Source organism: Castor canadensis, chromosome 14 (assembly GCF_047511655.1).
Source record: "Castor canadensis chromosome 14, mCasCan1.hap1v2, whole genome shotgun sequence".
In the NCBI taxonomy this organism is placed as follows: domain Eukaryota; kingdom Metazoa; phylum Chordata; class Mammalia; order Rodentia; family Castoridae; genus Castor; species Castor canadensis.
Window position 1 is genome coordinate 102,269,300 of NC_133399.1, and position 20,651 is coordinate 102,289,950.

The following is a 20,651-nucleotide window of genomic DNA, read 5'->3' on the forward strand; positions in this document are numbered from 1 at the left end:
AAATTCTATGGCGCACGCGCAATGCCTCCTTGCCGCACAAAGGCCTTGGAAGGAGGGGCGGCGCAAGCGCTGTGTCTCTCCGAGGGTGACGTCATCACCCCGCCCCCCAGCGAACGGAAGGTAGCACAACGCTTGCGCCTTGAAGATTTGCAGGACTTATTTCACGCTGGGGTGACGTGATGACGGAGGAGGAGGTAGTCGGGGAACGGAAGCCGGGAGGGAACTAAGGCCGAAGAGAATTAGGGCCTGGGCTGTGTTCCGATCCTTGGCGGGGCTGGGGTCCCGATGTGGTCTCCGGAGCGGGAGGCCGAGGCCTCGGCCGGGGGAGACCCCGCGGGCCTCCTGCCCCCTGAGTGGGAGGAGGATGAGGAGCGCATGTCTTTCCTGTTCTCCGCCTTCAAGAGGAGTCGCGAGGTGAACAGCACCGACTGGGACAGCAAGATGGGCTTCTGGGCGCCGTTGGTGCTGAGCCACAGCCGCCGCCAGGGGGTAGTGCGCCTGCGTCTGCGGGACTTGCAGGAGGCCTTTCAGCGCAAGGGCAGCGTCCCTCTAGGGCTGGCCACCGTGCTGCAGGACCTGCTGCGGTGAGGGGCGGGCCGGGCCGGCCGGGAGCGGGGCGGGCGGGGGCGGGGACGGCTCCCCCAGGGTGGGTCCCAGCCACGGCGGGCCCGGGAGGGGGAGGAGGAGGACAGGGAGGAGGCTGCGCTATGTTTTGGAGGGAGAAGGGTCAGGGGTTAGGGATAATCCCAGTTCGATGGGTTTCAGAGGAGAACCCAGCTTGACAGAGGTGACAGTGACTTACTTGTCTGAACTGGAATCCCGTTATGTAGTTATTTCATAAGGGTCTCCAAATTTGGATCACCCCTGGAGCAGATCTCTGAGATGGGGTCTTTGAAATAGGGAAGAGCTAAGCATCCGTGAGGAAGAGATCCGCCAGGTAACCCCACAACAGGCCACGTACCTGACCTTTCCCAGGCCGAGACTGTCAGGAGCAAAGAGGACATGAAGAAGGATGAGGGCTTAACCGAGTATCTGGGGGCTCTAAAAGGTTCCTTAGGTAATATGTGACAGGTGCAGTGTTTTGGAGGTGACATTAGCACCAAATGGGTGTACAGCACTTCACAGTGTGCGATACTTGCATATTCCATTTCATCTGACCCTCTCAGCAGTCTAATGGCAGGAGAGTACAGTTATCTGCAGCAAACAGAAGAGGAAACTGAGTGTAAGAGACATCCAGTGATGTACTCAGCGTTACATGGCTGGTTAGAGGTAGCCCCAGGACTGCATCCCTGATCTTTGGATTCTAAATCACTTGTACTTCACATTGTACATATCCTTCCTCGCAGTGAATGAGGGAGAAAGTCAACTCTGATGTGTTTTTTAGCTTGCTTCTCTTTCTGATTAAATGGTCTCCCTCTCTACTTTTGTTCCCACTACCTTTCCATTGGCTGACCTTGATGTACAAGCCTTTTAGAAATGGTCCTTTCTGAGAAAGTGTACTGGGGAAAAAGTTTTACCTCATGCTGGAAGTGGAGAACAGGAGAGACAGTAGCTGAAGTAGTCAGTGAGGAAGAAGATTAGAACCTTGTCCTTACTACAGAAAGGACAGTCACCTACAGTCATCTTGATATCTCCTCTCCTGACTGCTGGTCCTCCATTGGCGCTTCCTGTGCTTCACTGGACCTGACACCTGAAGAATTTCTGAGGGAGATCTTTCCCTGTGGAAGCAGTGTAGGTAGCACAGTAGTAGACAGCTTGAGGACCAGAGGACTGAGCTCAAATCTTTGCTCTACCATTTGCTAAGTTATGTGGCCCTGGACAGATTACATGCCATTGTTAAGCCTTAGTTTGACCAATTATAAAATGGTAGTGGTGACCTTTGTTTTATTGTGAGAACCTGAAGATCTTTATATGTCCCTGGACTTTGGGACTGCCATGGTGAGCAGTCAGTAGATTGCTGCTGCTGTTAGAAGTACCAGGCAACACTTACATCCTTCCTCCAGCCTCACGTAGGGACAGCAGAAAGCCTTGATCTGTACATCTTTGTTTTCTTCCTTATATCTTGTACTGCAGTCTGTTACTTTATTTTTTTAGCCAAGGCAAACTTAGAACTCACTGTGTCACCCAGGCTGGCCTCAAATTCGTGAAGCTCAGCCTCCAGAGTGCTAGGGTTACAGGCGTGTGCCACCAAACCCATCTATTACTTTTGTTTTCATTTGATTATTTCCAGCTCCATTTATAAAAGGAAACCTCAGCATAGGCCCAGTGGAGCCCCTGGGGTCTCTGTAAGAGTCTTAGTAGAATGCTTGTGCTTTGGAGCCAGTCAAATCATGGTTCCCTCACCTTTTTCAGACCCTCAGTCTCCCCATTGGTTAACATGCTAATGACGCCATCTTATCATGCAGCGGTGGTGATGCTTAGTGCTGGAGTATAAATATGCCACTCTTGGTAGATGGCACAGAGTGTTGCCTAATAAATGGTCATGACAGCGATGATAAAGTGCCTCTTTGGGGGAAGGGGCAGGTGGACACTGGAATGGGATATTGCCTTAAGGGCTCCTACATGCCCTTTATCCTTCTTTCTCTGTAGTCGAGGGGAGCTGCAACGAGAATCCGACTTCATGGCCAGTGTAGACAGCAGCTGGATCTCATGGGGAGTTGGAGTCTTCCTGCTGAAGCCCCTCAAGTGGACTCTTTCTAACATGCTAGGGGATAACAAGGTTCCAGCTGAGGAGGTGCTTGTGGCTGTGGAGCTGCTAAAGGTGGGTGTGCAGGAGGTAGGGTCTGGGTGTCATCTGGTATGACAACAGGTGCCTCCACACACATTCTTTGAAAAAGACTGTCTCTTTTTACAGTGACAGAGTTGATAGCTGAGTTCACCTGGTCTCTTTTGTTCTGTACTTTAGAGTGTTATGTATTTGTTGGACTTTTTAAGGGTGATCCTTTGCCCATGAATTGTCAGTAACAGCTGATAACTTTCTGGTGTTTGTAGGATTCACAATAAGCTATAGTTTAGGAAGTTTTTTGTTTTTTTTTTTTGACAGTACTGGGGTTTGAACTCAGGACCTACACCTTAAGTCATCCCACTAGCCCTTTTCTGTGATGGGATTTTTCGAGACAGGGTGTCATGAACTATTTGCTTGGACTGGCTTTGAACCACAATGGCTTCTGATCTCTGCCTCCTGAGTAGCTAGGATTATAGATGTCAGCCACCAGCACCCAGCTTAGGAAGTGCTTCACCTTCTATAGTTTATTGACAAGAAGTTCCCAGAATTTTTGAAGATTTGTGACTTTCACCTTTGCCTGCCCCTAAATTTAAACGAAGCTCCGATTTCCTACTCTCTGGCTCTAACCATTCCCCCTTCCAGTTTACTGATGGCCTGCTTGCACTGTCCCTGCTCTTCAACCTCCATGAGGCCACAAGTGCTCATGCCCTTCCTCCTCTCCTTCAGGGTCATCTTCCTCCTGGACTGTCTTCCCTCCTAGCCCACGCCTCGTCATGACCGTGGAACTGTCCCTTGTCTCACCTCCGGAGGCTTGCAGCCCATCCACAGCCTTAGATTTGCCCTATGTCCCCCCTATGTCCTCCATCATGGATGGTCCCAGCTGTGTGAGTGTCTATGAGCCACTCTGCAGCCAGCCCTCTCCCACCCCCACTCCCGTTCCACTCTGCAGCCACTTCGCCGAAGGCAGAAGCTCCTGAACCGGCCTTTAGATTCAGTCCTGCTACTTTCAGTCAAATCTCCTGAGCTCTAAGGAGAAGCAGCCTTCCTTTGTTCTGCATGTGCGTTTGAGTCTGTCCACCCTATCCTGTCTCTGTGTCCCAGTGACTTGCTGTGCATATCCTGGTTCCCTCTCTTGGCGCTGTCATTAGCTTCTGACCCACCAAGTGTTTCCTATCCTGGGCTCTGCCTGGTTACTGCTCTGCGTCTCCTTGACCACCTTTACTGTCACCACTTCCTCACCTCTCACCCACTCCATAACCCAGTGCAAACTGCCCCACCCCCAGTATAACTGCCATGGACAGATTTACAGGAAGCTTGAAGGGTGTGGGTGTTTATGAAGTTGACTAAACAACAGGTAGCAGGAGTATGCTGCAGACAGTGGTTAGGTTTTTGTTTGTTTTGCAGTACTGGGGTTTAAACTGAGGCACTCCTACTTATGAGGCAAGTCCTCTACAACTTGAGCCTTGCCTCCAAACCTTTTTGCTTAAAGATCTTTTTCAGGTAGAATATCATGCTTTTTGCTTTAGCTTGCCTGAGACTGCAGCCCTCCTACTTCTGCCTTCTATCTAGATGGGATTACAGCCATGCACTACCACCCCTGGCTTCTACTTTGAGATAGGGTCTCACTAACTTTTTTGCCCAGGCTGGCCTCGAACAGTGATCCTCCTATCTCTACTGCCCAAGCAGCTGGATAGTTTTGAAACTCACAGACCAAACCAAACCTGAAGGCCCTTGAATATCCTTAGAGGCTTCCACATAGCTGGAGTCAGCCAGAATCCCTACCCCCCATCCTAAGGGAAGCACCAATTTCTCCTCAGTCTCCCATCCCTTGTGACTTTTGACTAAGTAGGCCATATTTTCTCCATCCCACCCCTCAGGACCCTGTTGTCCAGGACTCAGTCAGGGTCCCTATAGAGATTGGAGGGTGGGGTTCTGGGCCAAGGTTAGGTTCTCTTTACCTCATATATTCTCCAACCTGGAGTGAAGAAGAGGTAGATCCACAGAGCCCCAGAGATAACGGTTTTAGACTGACAATCTAGGGTTGGGCGAGGTGGAATTGCGTAGCTCTCTGAAAGCAATGCAGTCTAGTCTTGTCTGAGTAGAAAGATAAGTCATTGAGCACTGCAGGAGCATAGTGCTGTTAATTCTGTGCCCTGTTCACCAAGCAGAACACTTCACATCTCATTCAGTGACCTCTGCTTTCAAATATGTGATGACTCTGCTGTTTTCTCTGGGGAGGGAGGGACTTGTTTACGTTTATGACACGAAAGGCTCTTATCTGGATGTAGAAGAGAAAGATACAGATAAGAACGAAAGCCTGAACCTGAGGTAGATTCATATTCCCAAGATCAGAACCAGTATTATTATTTGAAATAACACTGAAAAAATGCAAAAAAGCAAAAATTGCCCATGATTTTGCTGTTTTAGAAAGATTATACAGAGATATGACAGTCTCCTTTTTAGGACAGAGATGTGGCTCAGTGGCAGAGTTCCTGCCTACCACGTACAGTGGCCTGTGTTCAATCCCCAGCCCTGCAGGAAAACAGCAACCAAATAAACAAAAATTTCTTATCTGAAAGTACTTTTCTGTTCATACCATTTCTGTCTCTTAGAGTGTGTGTTGCTTCCCTTTTGGATACATGCCCACCTTTTCTTTTTTTTGTACTGTTTGCCTAACTTTTCAGTAAGTACAAAATCAAAGCACATTTTTTCTTATTTGTCCTGTCACATTCTATATATGTGATTTTTCTATTTTCTTGTGAGCATTTAGTGCTAGCCAGAAAAATCTTACTTGTTTGCTTGTAAACTTCCTACTAGAAGGGAGAACTTCCATAGTTCCACACTCTGGGAACCATGCCTACTGTATAGAAGAGAGTCAATAAATACTTGTTGAATGAATGAATGAATAGCTTTGTATGTGTACACACCCACTCCAGTTTTTTCTTTTTTCCTTTGTACTTTAATTTATCAGGAGCATCTTTCCAGGTCCTCCATGACATACATCTTCTTCATACTTCTTGATGGCTGTGTAATAATCTTTCGATATGCTGCAGTTTATGTGACAGTTGCTCCATGGATGGACTTTTAAGTCATTCCAGTCACTCCATCTTCCCATTACAAAAAGTTGCTGCTTTGACATCTATCTGTGCGCTTCTGCTCTTATTCTTATTGAAAGGATTTCTAGCAATGCATACATGCCTTCTACATTTTAATAAAAATTGCCAGTTACTCTTCAAAACTTTGTACTAATTTATACTTTAGTCAAGAGTCTCTCAGAGAGCACTGGATGCTGGAGGTCTTTTAAGTCACTTCTGCTGGTGAGTGGAGCATTTTTTTACTTGCCTGCTGGCCTCTTGCATATGTAAGCCCCTATGTGAATTGCCTGTTTTTATGTTACGTTGTTTTTTTAATTAATTTGTAGGTGTTCTTCATGTATTAGGGAAAGATGTATATATGCATTTGACATTAGGGATGTAAATACTGTTTCCCAGTCTATTGCTTAATTTTTGCTTATGATGTCCGTTACAAAAGTTTTCATGTTTTTGTAGTCAGCTCTCAATTTCTCCTTTGTGACTACTGAATTTCCAACCTTGCTTAGGAAGGCATCCTTTCCCTCAAGTTTAATCAGATATTCTTGTATATTTTCTTTGAATTTGTTTGTACTCTTTATTTTTTGAATTTAGATTAAATATTTGAATATTTATTATTATATATGTGGTGAGGAGAAACCCGTTTTTTCCCAGACAGTCAGTTTTCTCAGTAGTGTTATTTTATTTTATGTTATGTCATTTTATTTTATTTTGCAGTGGTGGGGATTGAACCCAAGGCCTTGCTCTTGCTATGAAGCTCTGTACCACTTGAGCCGTGCCCCTGGCCCATTATTTTTTGAGATAAGGTCTCACTAACTTTGCCTGGGCTGGCTTTGAACCATGATTCTCCTGAATCATGATTAAGAAGTATTGAGCCACCATCCTTGGCTCAATACTTCTTAATGCTGTGTACCATGAATCTCTTCATGTGTCGGTACCATACTGTTCTTCCCATCGTGGCTTTAGAGGAACGGTTGCTATCTGATGGGGTAATCAAATCTGGAGAAAACTGTAATTTCTACCTTATTAGACTCTTCTGCTGCCTTTGACACTGTGGACTTTGTTAAAATTGCCCTGTTCCTTGAACTTGATTGAACTGCACTGCAGGTTCTCCTTGGTTCTCCCTCAGCAGCTCTGCTGGTCTCTTTTGTGGGTCCCTTTGCCCACACATTGTCTTCCTTAAGCTTGGTACTTTCCTCCCTGAGTGTCCTTGGGTGGTCTCACTTGCACTTGTGGCTTTCACTGCCGTCTGTGTGCGGAGGTCTTTCAGAGTTCTCTCTGCAGTCCTGGTGTCTCCTTTGAGTTTCAGGTTTGTACATCTGATTGTCTGCTGTACCTGTCTTCTTAGGTATCCCCTCAGGAGATGTCCAAGGTGGAGTGCTCTGTGTTTCCTGTCAGAGTGGCTTTCCCTCCTGCATTTGTGCTCTACTTCACAGCATTGCATCCAGCAGTCCTCCTCCAGACCACCTCCTCCTCCAGTCCTATAGTCTGGCACCATGGCTGCCAGTTTTATCATCTCAGTTTTGCTGGAAACCACCCCTTCTCTCTCCTTGTTTCCCATATCCTCTCTTGTTCAGCCCTACCTCTTCTCTTGCATAAATGGCCTCCCTTTCTTTAATCCTAACCCTACAGTACATCCTTTGCCAGCTGTCGCTGGCTTTGTTGATGTAGCTGTAGCAGTCCCTCCAGTGACCGCCCACCTGCTGCAGAACAGAGGATGACGTGTGAGATGTTACACTTTATATAACAGAAATGCCTCTACTCTTGCTCTCTTCCCCTCTGTGGAATAAGCACACCCCATATCGACTCATACTTCTGTTCTCAGAAACGCCAACTGTCCTGAGATACCCCTCCACCTACTTCAACTAGTAATTAAAGCACATCTTGGAACTCTGTCATCAACTGTTTGGGTTTTATTGTTGTTTTATGAACCCTCCAAATCCTCAGATTTCTATCCATGTATTTTCAAACATGAAAATCACATTCATGCTTGAAGGAAATAGTGGCATTGTTACTTGGCATTTCTGTTTCTTGGTCTTCTCACTAACCCTATCTCTCCTGTTTGTCCCATACTTTTCTCTTAAGACTCTGCATTAGACTCAGTAACAATTGTGTCTGCAGTATTGCCAATTGGCGTGAAGTTAGAAGCTGGTACAGGGAGGGAACTGAGGTGCCGTCTCACCTACCCTCTTCGGTTTCTAAGAGTGAAGCTGAGGACCACTGAGCCTGACAGGTGCAGGGTCACAGGGGCTGGGACTAGAAACCACGCTCAGCTCCAAGTCACAGCCATTCCCCACTGTGGGGAGCCACATGTCCAGGGGAGGCAGAAATGAGAAGTCCCAGGTGGGTATGTGAGTAGAGAGCTGGCACTTCATGTACATTGTTTCATACTGTCACTAGGTTTCCTCCAAAGGTACCCACACATACACGCACATCCTTTTTCCTCTTAAAAAAAGAACACTTCTTAGGGAGGGTGGGATTGGTGTTCCCTGGTTCTTGCCTTGCGTGGTCATGATTCTGAAGCTCAGGGTTAGGGCTCACCATGTCCCACTTTGCCTTCCCTGCAGGAAAAAGCTGAGGAGGTGTATCGTCTGTATCAGAACTCACCTCTGTCCTCCCACCCTGTGGTGGCCCTGTCGGAGCTGAGCACGCTGTGCGCCAACTCCTGCCCAGACGAGAGAACCTTCTACCTGGTGTTGCTGCAGCTACAGAAGGAAAAGAGAGTCACCGTGCTGGAGCAGAATGGGGAGAAGGTACAGACTCTTGTCTGCTTGGGTGTTGACTCACAGTGATTTCTTTCGTCCACACCCCTGTGCCTGCCCATGCCTGCTTCTGAATTTCTCAGCATGTGTTCTGGGGCTGTAGTCATTTGTCTCTGTCCCCCAGATTGTGAAGTTTGCCCGGGGGCCACATGCCAAGGTGTCTCCTGTCAACGATGTTGATGTTGGCGTCTACCAGCTGATGCAGAGTGAGCAGCTTCTCTCTCAAAAGGTGGAGTCCTTGTCCCAAGAAGCTGAGAGGTAACTCCCCAATCAGCTGGCTACAGAGCCCATAAGCATGGATGTCTAGTACTCTTGAAAAAGAAAGAAAAGGGCTGAAGATGTACCTTAGTGTTAGAGCCCTTACCTATCATGTGTAAGGCCCTGGGTTCAATCCCCAACACTGCAAAAAAAAAAAAGGAAAGAAAAATATTTATTTGTGAACTAATCACAAAAACAGTTAGTCCTGTTCAATGCAGAAACCTGGAAAACACAAAATGTCATAAAGGAGAAAGACACAAGTCAATCCTCCCCCAGAGATTACAGTTGTTAATGTCTTACATATGCTCTTGTGTGCAGTTTTTTGTCAAGCCTGGCATTGTCTTAGGGGTAGGGGATATAGCAGTGAGCAGGACAAGTCTGTACCTCTGCACGGGTCTTCCCAAGGGCTGCCTGCTCTGCTCTTGGGATGCCTTACAGTGGTCCCTGGTAACGGCCGCAGTTACCTGAATAGAAGACAGATAAATATTGAATCAGAGCTTGTTCACTCCATCTCTCAAACACAATCATGTTTGCAAGTGAAGAGACACGTGCCAGGTCACCGTTGGTTTCAAGAATCAATCCCTTTCTCCCACAGTGGGGAGATTGTTTGTACCGTCTGTCCCCGAAGGGCTGGAACAGCTTCTCCTTGGCCAGCTTACCTCACATGTGCAGACGCTCAAGCCCGTATGGGGACTTGAGGCGAGTTTGGCAGCGGGGTGCTGGCTTTCATAGTTCTAGCCATGGGGAGAATGGATTTGATCCTCAGATCAGAAGCAACCTTGTATAAGTGCTGCTCTGGGCACTCTTCAGTACCCTGCCATCTCGTCCCATCCTGACCTTTGTTTCACAGGTGTAAAGAAGAAGCCCGCCGAGCTTGCCGATCGGGAAAAAAGCAATTGGTGAGTTCTCTTCCCCTCCAGCTGCATAGCAGTGTCTGGGACCCAGCAGTTCAGAGAGCTTAGGGAACAGAGTCTGCAGGTACCCTAGGCATCACAGCTTTTTACAAATGCGAGAGAAGAAAACCTGGGGTGGTTTGTTGTCTGGGGGTTGGGGAGCATGCTCCTCTTGCCTTGAGGCCTGCCCTGTCCAGCCCTGACCTCTGTCTCCATGTCTCCTAGGCTCTGAGGTCTCTTAAGGCCAAGCAACGGACAGAGAAGCGCATCGAGGCCCTGCATGCCAAGCTGGACACTGTGCAAGGCATCCTGGACCGCATCTATGCCTCCCAGACAGACCAGATGGTAGCCACGCCCCACTGTGCCATGTTTGGCTGGTCTCTCCCAAGGAGGCCTGGGTTCTTCTAGAGTGTGGCTGGGGTTGCCTTTGCCTTCCTAGTTGGGAAGTTTGGCCTCAATGGGTGTGAGTCAAATCAACCTTGGGTGGGCAAAACCCCAGTAAAGCTGTCTTTCAGAGATGAAGCGATATTGTCTGTATTTTGCCAAATGTTTTTTATGTGCACTGATATCTTGACCTTCCCTTTAGGTTTTCAATGCCTACCAAGCTGGGGTGGGAGCACTGAAACTCTCTATGAAGGATGTCACAGTGGAGAAGGCTGAGAGCCTAGTTGACCAGATCCAGGAGGTACAGGAAGGAGGTGTGGGGTGGGGAATGGGGTGGGCGGGACTCGTGCAGGAGTCTTACAGGACACATTTGGCTTTGTTGTGGTCCATTTTCCCCAAATTGGACTTAAAACTTTGTGACCAGTTGAGCGCCAGAGGCTCATACCTGTAATCCTAGCTATTCAGGAGGCAGAATTCAGGAGGATTGCAGTTCAAAGCCAGCCCTGGTAAATAGTTCATGAGCCCCTATCTCAAACCCCTATCTCAAAAAAAAAAGCCATCACAGAAAAAGGGCTGGTGGAGTGGCTCAAAGTGTAGGCCCTGAGTTAAACCTCAGTACCACCAAAAAAAAAATGAAAAAACAAAAAAAACCTTGTGACCTTGAAGAACATTTCCTTGATTCTCAGATCTTTGTAATCCAGAATGTTCCCTCCTGAAAACTTTAAAATGCTCAGAGCCACCATTCCTAGTTCAAAACTTTGCGATTGCCTTTTACAGCTGTGTGACACCCAGGATGAAATTTCTCAGACTCTGGCTGGTGGGGTAACCAATGGTTTAGGTGAGTTTGCAAAGTGACACTTCCCTCTTCCCCCCGTCTTCCCTCCCAGTGGTTCAGATGAGTTGACACTTCTTTCCTTCCTCCCTTCCAGCGCTGTACTAGAATTGATCATGGGTTGCTTTCTTGGTGCAATTGACCCCTCTCTGGGGCTCACCCACAGGGGAAGTTAGAGGGGTTGCCATTTCCTCCCTAATCAGCTGCACTGCCGGCCCTCCATGCTCCAGTGTTCCTTAATCATGAGGCTTCTGACTGGCAGCTCTTTCAAGGGCAGGGGAAGAGGGGTCAGTTCTGTGAGGTCAGCAGACCTGCTTGATCACCTAGCTCTCCATGCAGAGAAAGAATGTCTGCAGGAAGGTACCCTCTGCCTCCCAACTCATACGACTTTTAACCTGCAAGGAGGCCCGGACATCTTTTAAAGCTAAGCTGGGCTTTGACAGCCCCCTTCTGGGCTTTCTCTTGTGTGCTTTCTCTCTGGAGTTGATGTATTCTTCTCTTTTTCCCAGATTTTGACAATGAAGAGCTGGAGAAGGAGTTGGACATCCTCCTTCAGGACACTACCAAAGAACCTTTGGACTTGTCCCACAACCCCCACGAGACACTTTATACCAACAGTGTGCCTAACCCTAGGATCTCGGATGCTGAACTTGAAGCTGAACTTGAGAAACTATCCTTATCAGAGGGAGGTATGGAGCTATTTTTCAGGGTTGCTGGTGAGGATTCAGCAGCCTGAGGAGTCAAGTTTTCTTGGGTATCAAAGCCCTGCAGGGGTGAAGGGGGTCATTATTTTTAGGAAGACTTGACCCTTGAGCACTGAGGTACAAAGATCTTCGTGCTTAGTGTTGTCATTTCTTCTTGCAGGTTTGGTCCCAAGCAGTAAATCTCCAAAAAGACAATTGGAACCAACTCTCTAAAGCCATTGGAGGACCTCAAGTGAAGGACCCTCATGTAAAAGACAAACAGCCTCGTGTGTGTACATAGTTCTTTAAATGAGAAATACTCAGAATTTGTTGGAAAAGGAGGAAGGGAAAAACACTTGGATGTTTCTGGATGCTGCCACACATGATATAAAGACAGGATTTCTGGAAGTGATGCTGCTAAGGCGTGCTCCCAGCTGGTGTCATGGACCTGCCTTCTTATCTTTATAGTGCCACCGTTTATACAGTTCTGTGTTTGCCCTGTTGTCTCTCATCACCTGCAGTTCTTGCCATCGGCTCAGGTTTTTCTTCACCCACCAGCGTGTTCCAGCCAATGAAAGTAGAAGATTTGCTGCTTTGCCACACCAAAGGCAGCCCTCTCCTCCACCCTCAAGCTTTTGTAAAGGGATATATTCTGTCTGTAATGCCAGTTACAACTTAACTCCTATCCTGCTCTCTTTTCATTGGTAATGAGAAGAGAGTAAAACACAAGTTTTATTCAAGGGACTCATCAGCTACCACTTCATGGAGAAACATAACAGTGTACAAGATTTTTCTCTAGGGTTATTTGTCAGATTCTCCAGGTGTTCAGAAAAGAGGTCAGCCCTGAGTAGCTCAGGGTCATGCCAGTTGGGAGGGGGCTCATGTGGTTGGTGGTCATAGCCTCTTCTTTCTTATCCAGAAGCGGATCTGCTGATGGGGAAAGGGTTAGTCTTGACCTCTTGAACTTACTGGGAGAAGCCCAGGTAACTACAGGGCTCCAGGGTGTCCAAACTCCATATCCTTTTGCAAAGAGGCAAAGTTTTTGCCTTGGTCCCGTCATGGAATAACTTAATATACATATACATATGTTCCAGAACAAACCACACAATGCCACACCTCCCTTCCTAGAGCCTGGCACACAGCAGCAGGCTTCCTGTTTGAATCCGGAAGGCATTTGACTATGTAGTCTCTGCTCAGGGCAGGGGAATCTGAGCCAGGATGTGCAATAGGAGCCAGCAGCTATGGCCTCTTGCTGGGTCTTCCCCACCTGCTTCCCTCGGCCTGCTCAGCACCTTCCCTGCCTCCTGCGGGCCTGTCTTCTCCCTTCTTCCCATGGATTGGGGACAAGGTGTAAAAGGAAGGCAGCAGAGAGTCAGAACGCTCCAACATGGAAAAAAAAAGACAGCCACACTGCCACTCTGCTGCCCAGGGATGAGGACTCTGCCTGGAGTCCTTTGCCCTGCCCCTCCCGCCGGAGGTGGCACAGAGCAGACGGGAGGACTTTGCTCCAGGCCAGGAGCATGAATTAGTGTTCTGTGAATTCCTCTACTACTGGACCTTGGTAAATGGAAATGTTGGGGGTGAAAAGAAACAATCGCTATTTTTTTTCTTTTTTAATCTGGTAATAATTAAAAGAGAAAACCCTAGTGCTTGTCCTTGTGTTTTCTTTAGTTTGACACTTTCTGGTTCCTTTACACCTCCCCTGGTCCCCCACATATCCACACTGGCTGTTCCACCCCAGGTCTCAGGAGAAGGTGCAGTAGCTAGATAATGTGGGCATTAGTGCAGAAAAGGCGGTCACTAACTGATCACTCACCAGCGGTGTCTTGGGGACTTCTCTCGCCAGCCCCCTGGGTTGTAGGAATGCACCAACTGCCCATATTTGTTGTCCAGTGCTTGTTCTCTCTTGCTCTGTGAATGACCTAATTTCTTCTGCCAGTGTGATTGCTCCCTATTTTAGTTGGCCCAATGGTTCTCAGTGCATGCTGTCTGCTGTGCCTTGTGGAGGAGACAAGCTTTGGGCAGAAAGGAGAGTCAGGAGCAGGCTAGAAGTTCTACCCCAGCGCAGGCATGCAACTAGGTGAGTGAGCCAGCCAGGAAAAGTTCTCACAAACAGTGGCCCAGGAAGCCGTGGGAGAGCCTAAGGCCTAGGAGCTGGTCTGAGAGGCTGGAGCTGACAAGGCAAGCAATGGTAGGATGGATCCCCTAAGGGGTGCATATGTTGGGGATACCTTGCCAGCCTTCTCTGATTTCATGCCACTCTGTCTCTCTGCTCGAGCTGCAGAACAATCCTCACTTGGAAGCTGGCAAAGGAAGGCCAGGGTGCTGCAGACATGGCATCTTTATGGGGTCTTAGTGTGCTGCTGGCTCCCTCTCTGTTCATTCTCAGCCACCTGGTGCTCTCCTGTTCTGCTGTTGGACCTGGGCACTTGGTCAGGAGACCACCTCCAGCACTGTTGTGGGGTGTGGCTGGACTCAGCCCCCAATCTGTGGTCTGCACATTGGAACAGGGAGTTCTACTAAGGTTTTGTCTTCCTCTTGGGCTCTGGTGCACTGTTAGCTTCAGTTGCCAGTGTCCCACCTCAGGGACATGCCTTGCCTAAAGACTCTTCCCATTGCTCCACTGCCCCTGCAGTCATGGCACCCATTCTTCACCCAACTCTCTGGTCTAAGAGGACAAGATGACATTGAATCTGGAGAAGGGTCCCCTGGTCAGGAGAGAGCCTTGTCCCTGGAGAATATCACCTCTCTCCCATATATGTTCACTGACTTTGCCTGAGCTGACCTCCAATTCATGATCCTTCTGCTGCCAATTCCTGAACAGCTGGATAGCATCATGCTTGGCCTGGTCGTCCTTTTCTTGACTTGTTATACATATCTTTCTTGCTTATCCTCCCTCCTTTTGTTTTGCCTCATTATAGCAAAAGTATTGGTTTTCTTTATTAAACCAATTTTGCCATTTGCCGTCCTTCGGTTGTACTTCTATTCTTCTTCATTTGTGCTGTGTGTTGTATACATTTTCAGATTATTCTTATGTTCCTGTGATGATTTGGAAGCTCTAAGACATAGTTCTAGTTTCTCAGTGGTTACTCTCAAATTTTTAGCTATGGATTTGACTGTATATTTTTCTAAGAGTCTAAAATTCTTCATCTCTCTTATCTTTTCCCCTTCAAGAACCTAAACATATATGCGCACACAGACTGCCACCCCTGCCCTTTTGTTATTGTTTCTAGGAGCTTTAGTTTGGCTTGAAAAAGTCAACTTCTTTTTTATGGAAGATGTCAACTGTACATGATAGAAGAGAATGGTGTGTATATCATCAGTCTCAGTAATTACTGAGACCAACATTTTGCCAATCTTATTTCATCTTGTTAAACTTCTCTTCACTTCCCAACAGAAATATTTTAAAGCAAATCTAAGACATTATATCGCCTTATTCATTAACACTTTAGTATGAATCTGTCGCAGATAAAAACCACATGACCACAATATCCATACATACACCTAAAAAGTAAGACCTAATGCCCAGCCTGACTTTATCAGATATGTCCTTTAAATCACTGGTGTTTTATTGGGTTTTCTTTTTTTTTTCAATTGGTTGGACTGGGCTTTGAAGTCAGGGCTTTGTGCTTGCAAACCAGGCACCCTACTGCTTGAGCCACACCTCCAGTTCATTTTATCTGGTTATTCTGGAGAGGGGATGTCTTGCGAACTATTTGCCTGAGCTGTCCTCTAACCTTCATCCTCCTAAGTAGCTAGAATTACAGGCCTGAGCCACCAGTGCCTGGCTCCACTACTGTTTTTTTCAAATCTGAATCCACAAAGACCCACCTCTTGCATTTGGCTAATACGTTCCTTAATGTTCTCACATGTTTTACAATTTTGGTTTGAGAAATTCTTTTGTGGGAGGATTTTACTCATTCTGAGTGTGTACATCTTGCAGGTGGTTGTGTGCTTGCCTCCCCACCTGTCCTGGAGCACCCAGGTAAGAACCAGGTTTTGTATTGACTCAGATATTTCAAAATAAGACGTTGGGTCAGGCACTGGTGGTTCACACCTACAATCCTAACTACTTGGAAGGCTGAGATTGGGAGGATCAAGGTTTGAGGCCAGCCTGAGCAAATATTTCACAAGACCCCCCCCCCCCATTTCCAAAATAACCAGAGCAAAATGGACTGGAGATGTGGTTCAAGTGGTAGAGAGTCTGCTTTGCAAGCTCAAAGCCGTGAGTTCAAACCCCAGTACCACAAAAAAAAAAAAAAAAAAAAGTTGGGGGAAAATAATGCAGCACATAACGTTCAGTTTGCTGCCACCTAATGGAGTCACTGACTTTAGAGGTAGAGTGATGGAGAAAGAGCTTTATTTTTTAACTACAATCCAGCATGTTGGAAGATGGTAGGCTTTTGCCTATCATCTTACTCCTTACCCTAAGGCAGTATGTTAGTTTTTCATAGCTGTGACAAGGATCTGGGAAAAACAACTTAAGGAGAAAAGACTTATTTTGGCTCAGTTTCAGAGGTTTCCGTCTAAGGTTATGAAGGACTGAAGGACAGACCTCAGGAGGTCAAAGAGACACAGATCTCCCTGTTTGCATCTGAAAGGCATCTCCTGCCATCAGGCAATACAAATAGGTTATAAAACCCCACTCCCCACCCTGACCTGGTTTCCGGGTCCCCCTGCATTCCCCAATATGCAGTCTTTCTCTTCTCTTTTCTCCAACTAAATTCTCTACAAATAAAATCTTTCTGACCTCTGCTGTTGGAGTCTGCCTGTGCTTTCATTCTCAGAGCAGGCTCAAGAACCCTGAGCATCTGAAATTCCTGCGCACGTCATCCATGCATCATATTTGGCGACTCATGAAGGGACCAGCCATCACCTGAGGTTGGTAGGTTGTGCCAAACTGGGAAAGACTGCCTAGGAATGTGACCGTGAGCGTCCGGCACTCCGGTGGAGTCTGTTTTCCAGGAGAGACCCCCCACTGTTGGCAACAATGGCTCTGATGGGTTTCAGTTCTTACTGCACCCTTAAACTTCTGTTTCCCAGGGTCACAGTCCTGCCTCAAGTCTTGCTTGAATCCTCCTTCTGCCCCAACCTCCAGTCAGCATGAACCATAAGATCCTAACCAATCAGATCATGCTGAGTCTCACTGAGGGATATTTAAGCCCCTGCCCCTCTCTCTCTCTCTCTCTCTCTCTTTGCTCTCTCCCTCTCCCACCCGGCAATAAAGAATCTCTTGGCCAGATCACTCCTCTCCTTGTGGTCACTTTGGGGCCTACATTTGGTGCCCTGACTCGGATCAGGTTTCCCCACTAATCCTGGTGGGACCCCGATTCTGACTCACCCCACGACCACCCTGAGGACGTGACTGGCCAGGACTCATCCTCCCGATTGCCCTTGCACGCATCCAACACTGGACATCCTTTGGTGAGTCCACATACCCTTATTGGGCTCCCTTTACGGTCTCTCCCTTCGGTGTCTCCAGGGTTCCAGCGTCCCCCCTTTCCGATCATCTCTGGGGCTCAGACGGTAGAGGAAAGACCTCTTTCCCGATCAGCCTCAGCTTGGGTCTATCTTTGTCGTTCTCCATCTCAGAGGCCGCCCTCTGAAAAGCCTGGCACTGGGTGACCCACAGCCCCCTCGGCCTTTTGGCCCTACAAGCCACCAGAACGCAGTGACGACTGCTTCTTGTGCGTCTTGTACCATTCTCGGATATTTGAGCCATGTGGGGATGTCCTGTGATTAATAATATCCTCCCAACCCTTTTCAGGACCAGGTCCCAATATGGGGGCCTCCTCCTCTTTGCCATCTGACTCCCCACTGAGATGCCTCCTCAATAATTTGGACACCTTGGGTTTGACCCCAGATATAAAACAAAAAATTTGATCCGCTTTTGCACTCAAATTTGGCCCACTTATCCTTTAAACAACCAAAGTCACTGCCCCTTTTCGGGTCTCTAGATCCCAACCTCCTGCGGGACCTATGTAACGACTGTGAGCGATGCGGACCATGCGGAGAGATTCCGTTATGCCCAAGCTTTTCATACCTCCGTCTAAATCCGGCCCTCTGCACCACTTGCTAACCTAAGCATGTACTTCTTGCTCTAAAGCCCTCAACCTCAACCTCCGCCCTCTCTTCGGATTTCCACCCCGCTGATGAGCCCCCTCCATACCGCCGACAGGCTCCGCCCAATCCTCCTCTTCCACAACTTGCTCTGCCATCTTTAGCAGCTCCTCCACTTCCTGCTTCTTCATCCCCTTCATCGCTGCCACCTCCTACCCCCACTGCACCCTCCACCCCTTCTCCTCCCTCCCCCTCCATCAGCCACCCTGCTACTGGATCACACACACTCGCTGCTCAGCCTTCCCCCCTTCCCTCCTGGCACCCCTTTGGGAGGTAGCGGATCAGAGGAAATTGTCAGGGTCCATGTCTCCTTCTCCATGCTCAATCTCTCCCAAATCGAAGCCCGCCTGGGCTCCTATACAACTAAGCCCTCAACCTATGTCAAACAATTTCAGTATCTACTCCAGTCTTACAGCCTAACCTACCATGATATATATATCATTCTCTCTAACACCCTCCTACCCGAGGAACATAGAAGGGTTTGGGAACAGGCTCGCACGTATGCAGATGAGGTCCATCAGACAATTCCCACTCACCCTACAGGTGCCCTTGTGGTGCCTGACCATGATCCCAATTGGGACTACAATACCCAGGCTGGACTTACCCTCTGGGATCAATTTGCCGTCTGCCTCCTGGCAGGACTGAAACGGGCATCACAGGAAATTATCCAGGATAGAACAGAAAACCCCTCTACCTTCCTAGACAGGTTAACCAGGGCTCTCCAACAATACACTAACATTGACCTGGAATCCACAGATGGTAGACAACTCCTTATGACTTATTTTTTCTCCCAAAGTTACCCAGACATTAGGGCAATGTCACTCCTCAGTTAGGCCCCCTCACTCCTCAGACCAAGGTACTGGCAACCACCTTCAAAGTGTTTCACTCCTGGGATGAAAAGGCAAAACACCAAAAACACCAGATGTTGGCTTAGGCTACGAGAGGTCCAAACCCTCAACCTGAACAGGGAAATCAACACCCACCAAACAGGAGCCCACCAGGCCCCTGTTTCAAATGCGGAAAGGAGGGACACTGGGCCAGATTCTGCTCTAATCCCAGGGTGCCGCCTCGGCCTTGCCCTAGATGTCATGCTTATGGGCATTGGGCGACTGATTGCCCTGGATCCCGGTGGGGGGCCGGGTCAAACTCTCGCTCCAGTTCCGACCTCATAGGGCTGGCAACAGATGATTGAAGGGGCCTTAGGACTTCCCTCCCAGCGACTACCATCTTGTTTCTGGAACCCAAGGTAAGCCTTTTGGTTGATGGCACCCCATCTGCCTCCTCCTGGATACTGGTGTCACTTTCTTGGTCCTGACAGAGTTTTGGGGGCCCACTAGCCCATCACAAACCCCTATTGTTGGAGTAGGGGGACAAACCATTTTTCCCAGAAAGACTCCCATGCTTTCCTGCTTCTTTTTGGGTCATCCTTTTGCCCACCAGTTTTTGGTCATGCCCAAATGTCCCACCACTTTGCTGGGAAGAGATATCTTAACCACATTCCAGGCCTTCATCTCATTTAACCTCAGACCTATCCCCCTTTTCGCCCTTGTGGCCATGGATGGTCCCTCTGATTCCGCTGGTCAAACCCTCCCTTCAGGGGTTGACCCTAAAGTATGGGACACTGACACTCCTTCTCTGGCAACTTGTCCTCCCATTAAGATCCTCTTACAGGACCCTCACCACTTTCCATGCCAGCCTCAGTACCCCCTCCCTACTTCCAGTCTGCTGGGGTTACAACCAATCATTGCTGATTTACTCCACAAGGGGATCCTCAGACCCATCCATTCTCCATACAACGCTCCCATCCTAGCTGTAAAAAATCCAAATGGTACCTACCACCTTGTCCAAGATCTTAGACTCATTAATAATGCTGTTAAACCTATACACCCCCTCATCTCTAACCCTTACACCATTCTTTCTTCTATTCCTGCCTCCTCCACTCAATTCTCTGTCCTTGATCTCAAGGATGACTTTTTTACCATTCCCCTCTCCCCCAAGTCACAGGACATTTTTGCCTTTACCTGGACAGACCCACACACACATCATTCACAACAACTCACCTGGGCAGTCCTCCCTTAGGGTTTTAGGGATAGCCCACATCTGTTTGGACAGGCACTTGCCCAAGATCTCAGGGACCTCCACCTCTCTAGGTCTACCATCCTCCAATATGTAGATGATCTACTCTTGTGTAGCCCTTCTCTGGGCATCTCTCAATCTGACACCACTCTACTCTTAAACTTTCTGGCTGACAAAGGATACTGGGCTTCCCTCCATAAGGCCCAACTTTCCCAAGTTACAGTCACATACTTGGGAGTTCAGTTGTCCCATGACTCCAAGGCAATTACTCTGGACAGAAAGCAGCTCATCCGGGAAATACCGGCTCCCAAGACAAAGGAGGAAATACTTTCCTTTTTGGGGCTGGCTGGATACTTTCGTGTCTGGATTCCCAACTACTCACTCTTGGCAGCCCCCTTATACGATGCCACTAAGGGAGACCCCTCTGAACCCCTACTTCTGTCAACACCCCTTCCTGGTGCCTTCAACAGGCACTTCTCCAGGCCCCAACCCTCCACTTGCCAGATACCCAAAAAACATTCACCCTCTATGTCCATGAAAATAAAGGCTTAGCCTTGGGAGTTCTGGGTCAGGACAAGGGTCCAACATTTGCCCCGGTAGCATATCTATCTAAAAAACTTGACCTCACAGTCCAGGAATGGGCCCCCTGTCTATGGGCCTTGTCAGCAGCCTATGTTCTAGTTCAGGAAACAAAAAAACTTACTTTCGGGGGGTCAATCACAATCATCTCCCCCCATCACCTGGTGGAACTCCTGACATATAAGGGCTTAAGAACCCTTCCCCCTTGCCAATCTTGTCGCTTCTCGTCTCTTTCCTCCATGACTCCTCC

At 48.1% G+C, this 20,651-nt stretch overlaps 2 protein-coding genes across 3 annotated transcripts in view; both read left to right on the forward strand.

Moving 5' to 3' along the window:
• The first annotated feature begins 177 nt into the window (after nt 1-177).
• Chmp7 (charged multivesicular body protein 7) lies at nt 178-13,272 on the forward strand. 2 transcript variants are annotated; one of them, XM_020168667.2, is made up of 10 exons: nt 179-584; nt 2,590-2,761; nt 8,382-8,567; nt 8,701-8,834; nt 9,685-9,733; nt 9,953-10,072; nt 10,314-10,412; nt 10,889-10,949; nt 11,453-11,632; nt 11,808-13,272. In XM_020168667.2, the coding sequence occupies exons 1-10, from the start codon at nt 286-288 to the stop codon at nt 11,858-11,860; spliced, it is 1,353 nt and encodes a 450-aa protein (XP_020024256.1). In that variant the 5' UTR covers nt 179-285; the 3' UTR covers nt 11,861-13,272. The 2 variants fall into 2 exon arrangements, with proteins under 2 accessions (XP_073911278.1, XP_020024256.1); XM_074055177.1 differs by lacking the exon at nt 10,889-10,949 and having other exon boundaries at nt 178-584.
• A 424-nt stretch (nt 13,273-13,696) lies between these two features.
• Nucleotides 13,697-20,651, forward strand: part of R3hcc1 (R3H domain and coiled-coil containing 1) — a 37,416-nt gene continuing 30,461 nt past the window's right edge. The window contains exons 1-2 of the mRNA XM_074053326.1: nt 13,697-13,706; nt 18,806-18,874. Of these exons, the coding sequence (XP_073909427.1) occupies nt 13,697-13,706; nt 18,806-18,874 (79 nt within the window). The remainder of the gene's footprint in view (nt 13,707-18,805; nt 18,875-20,651) is intronic.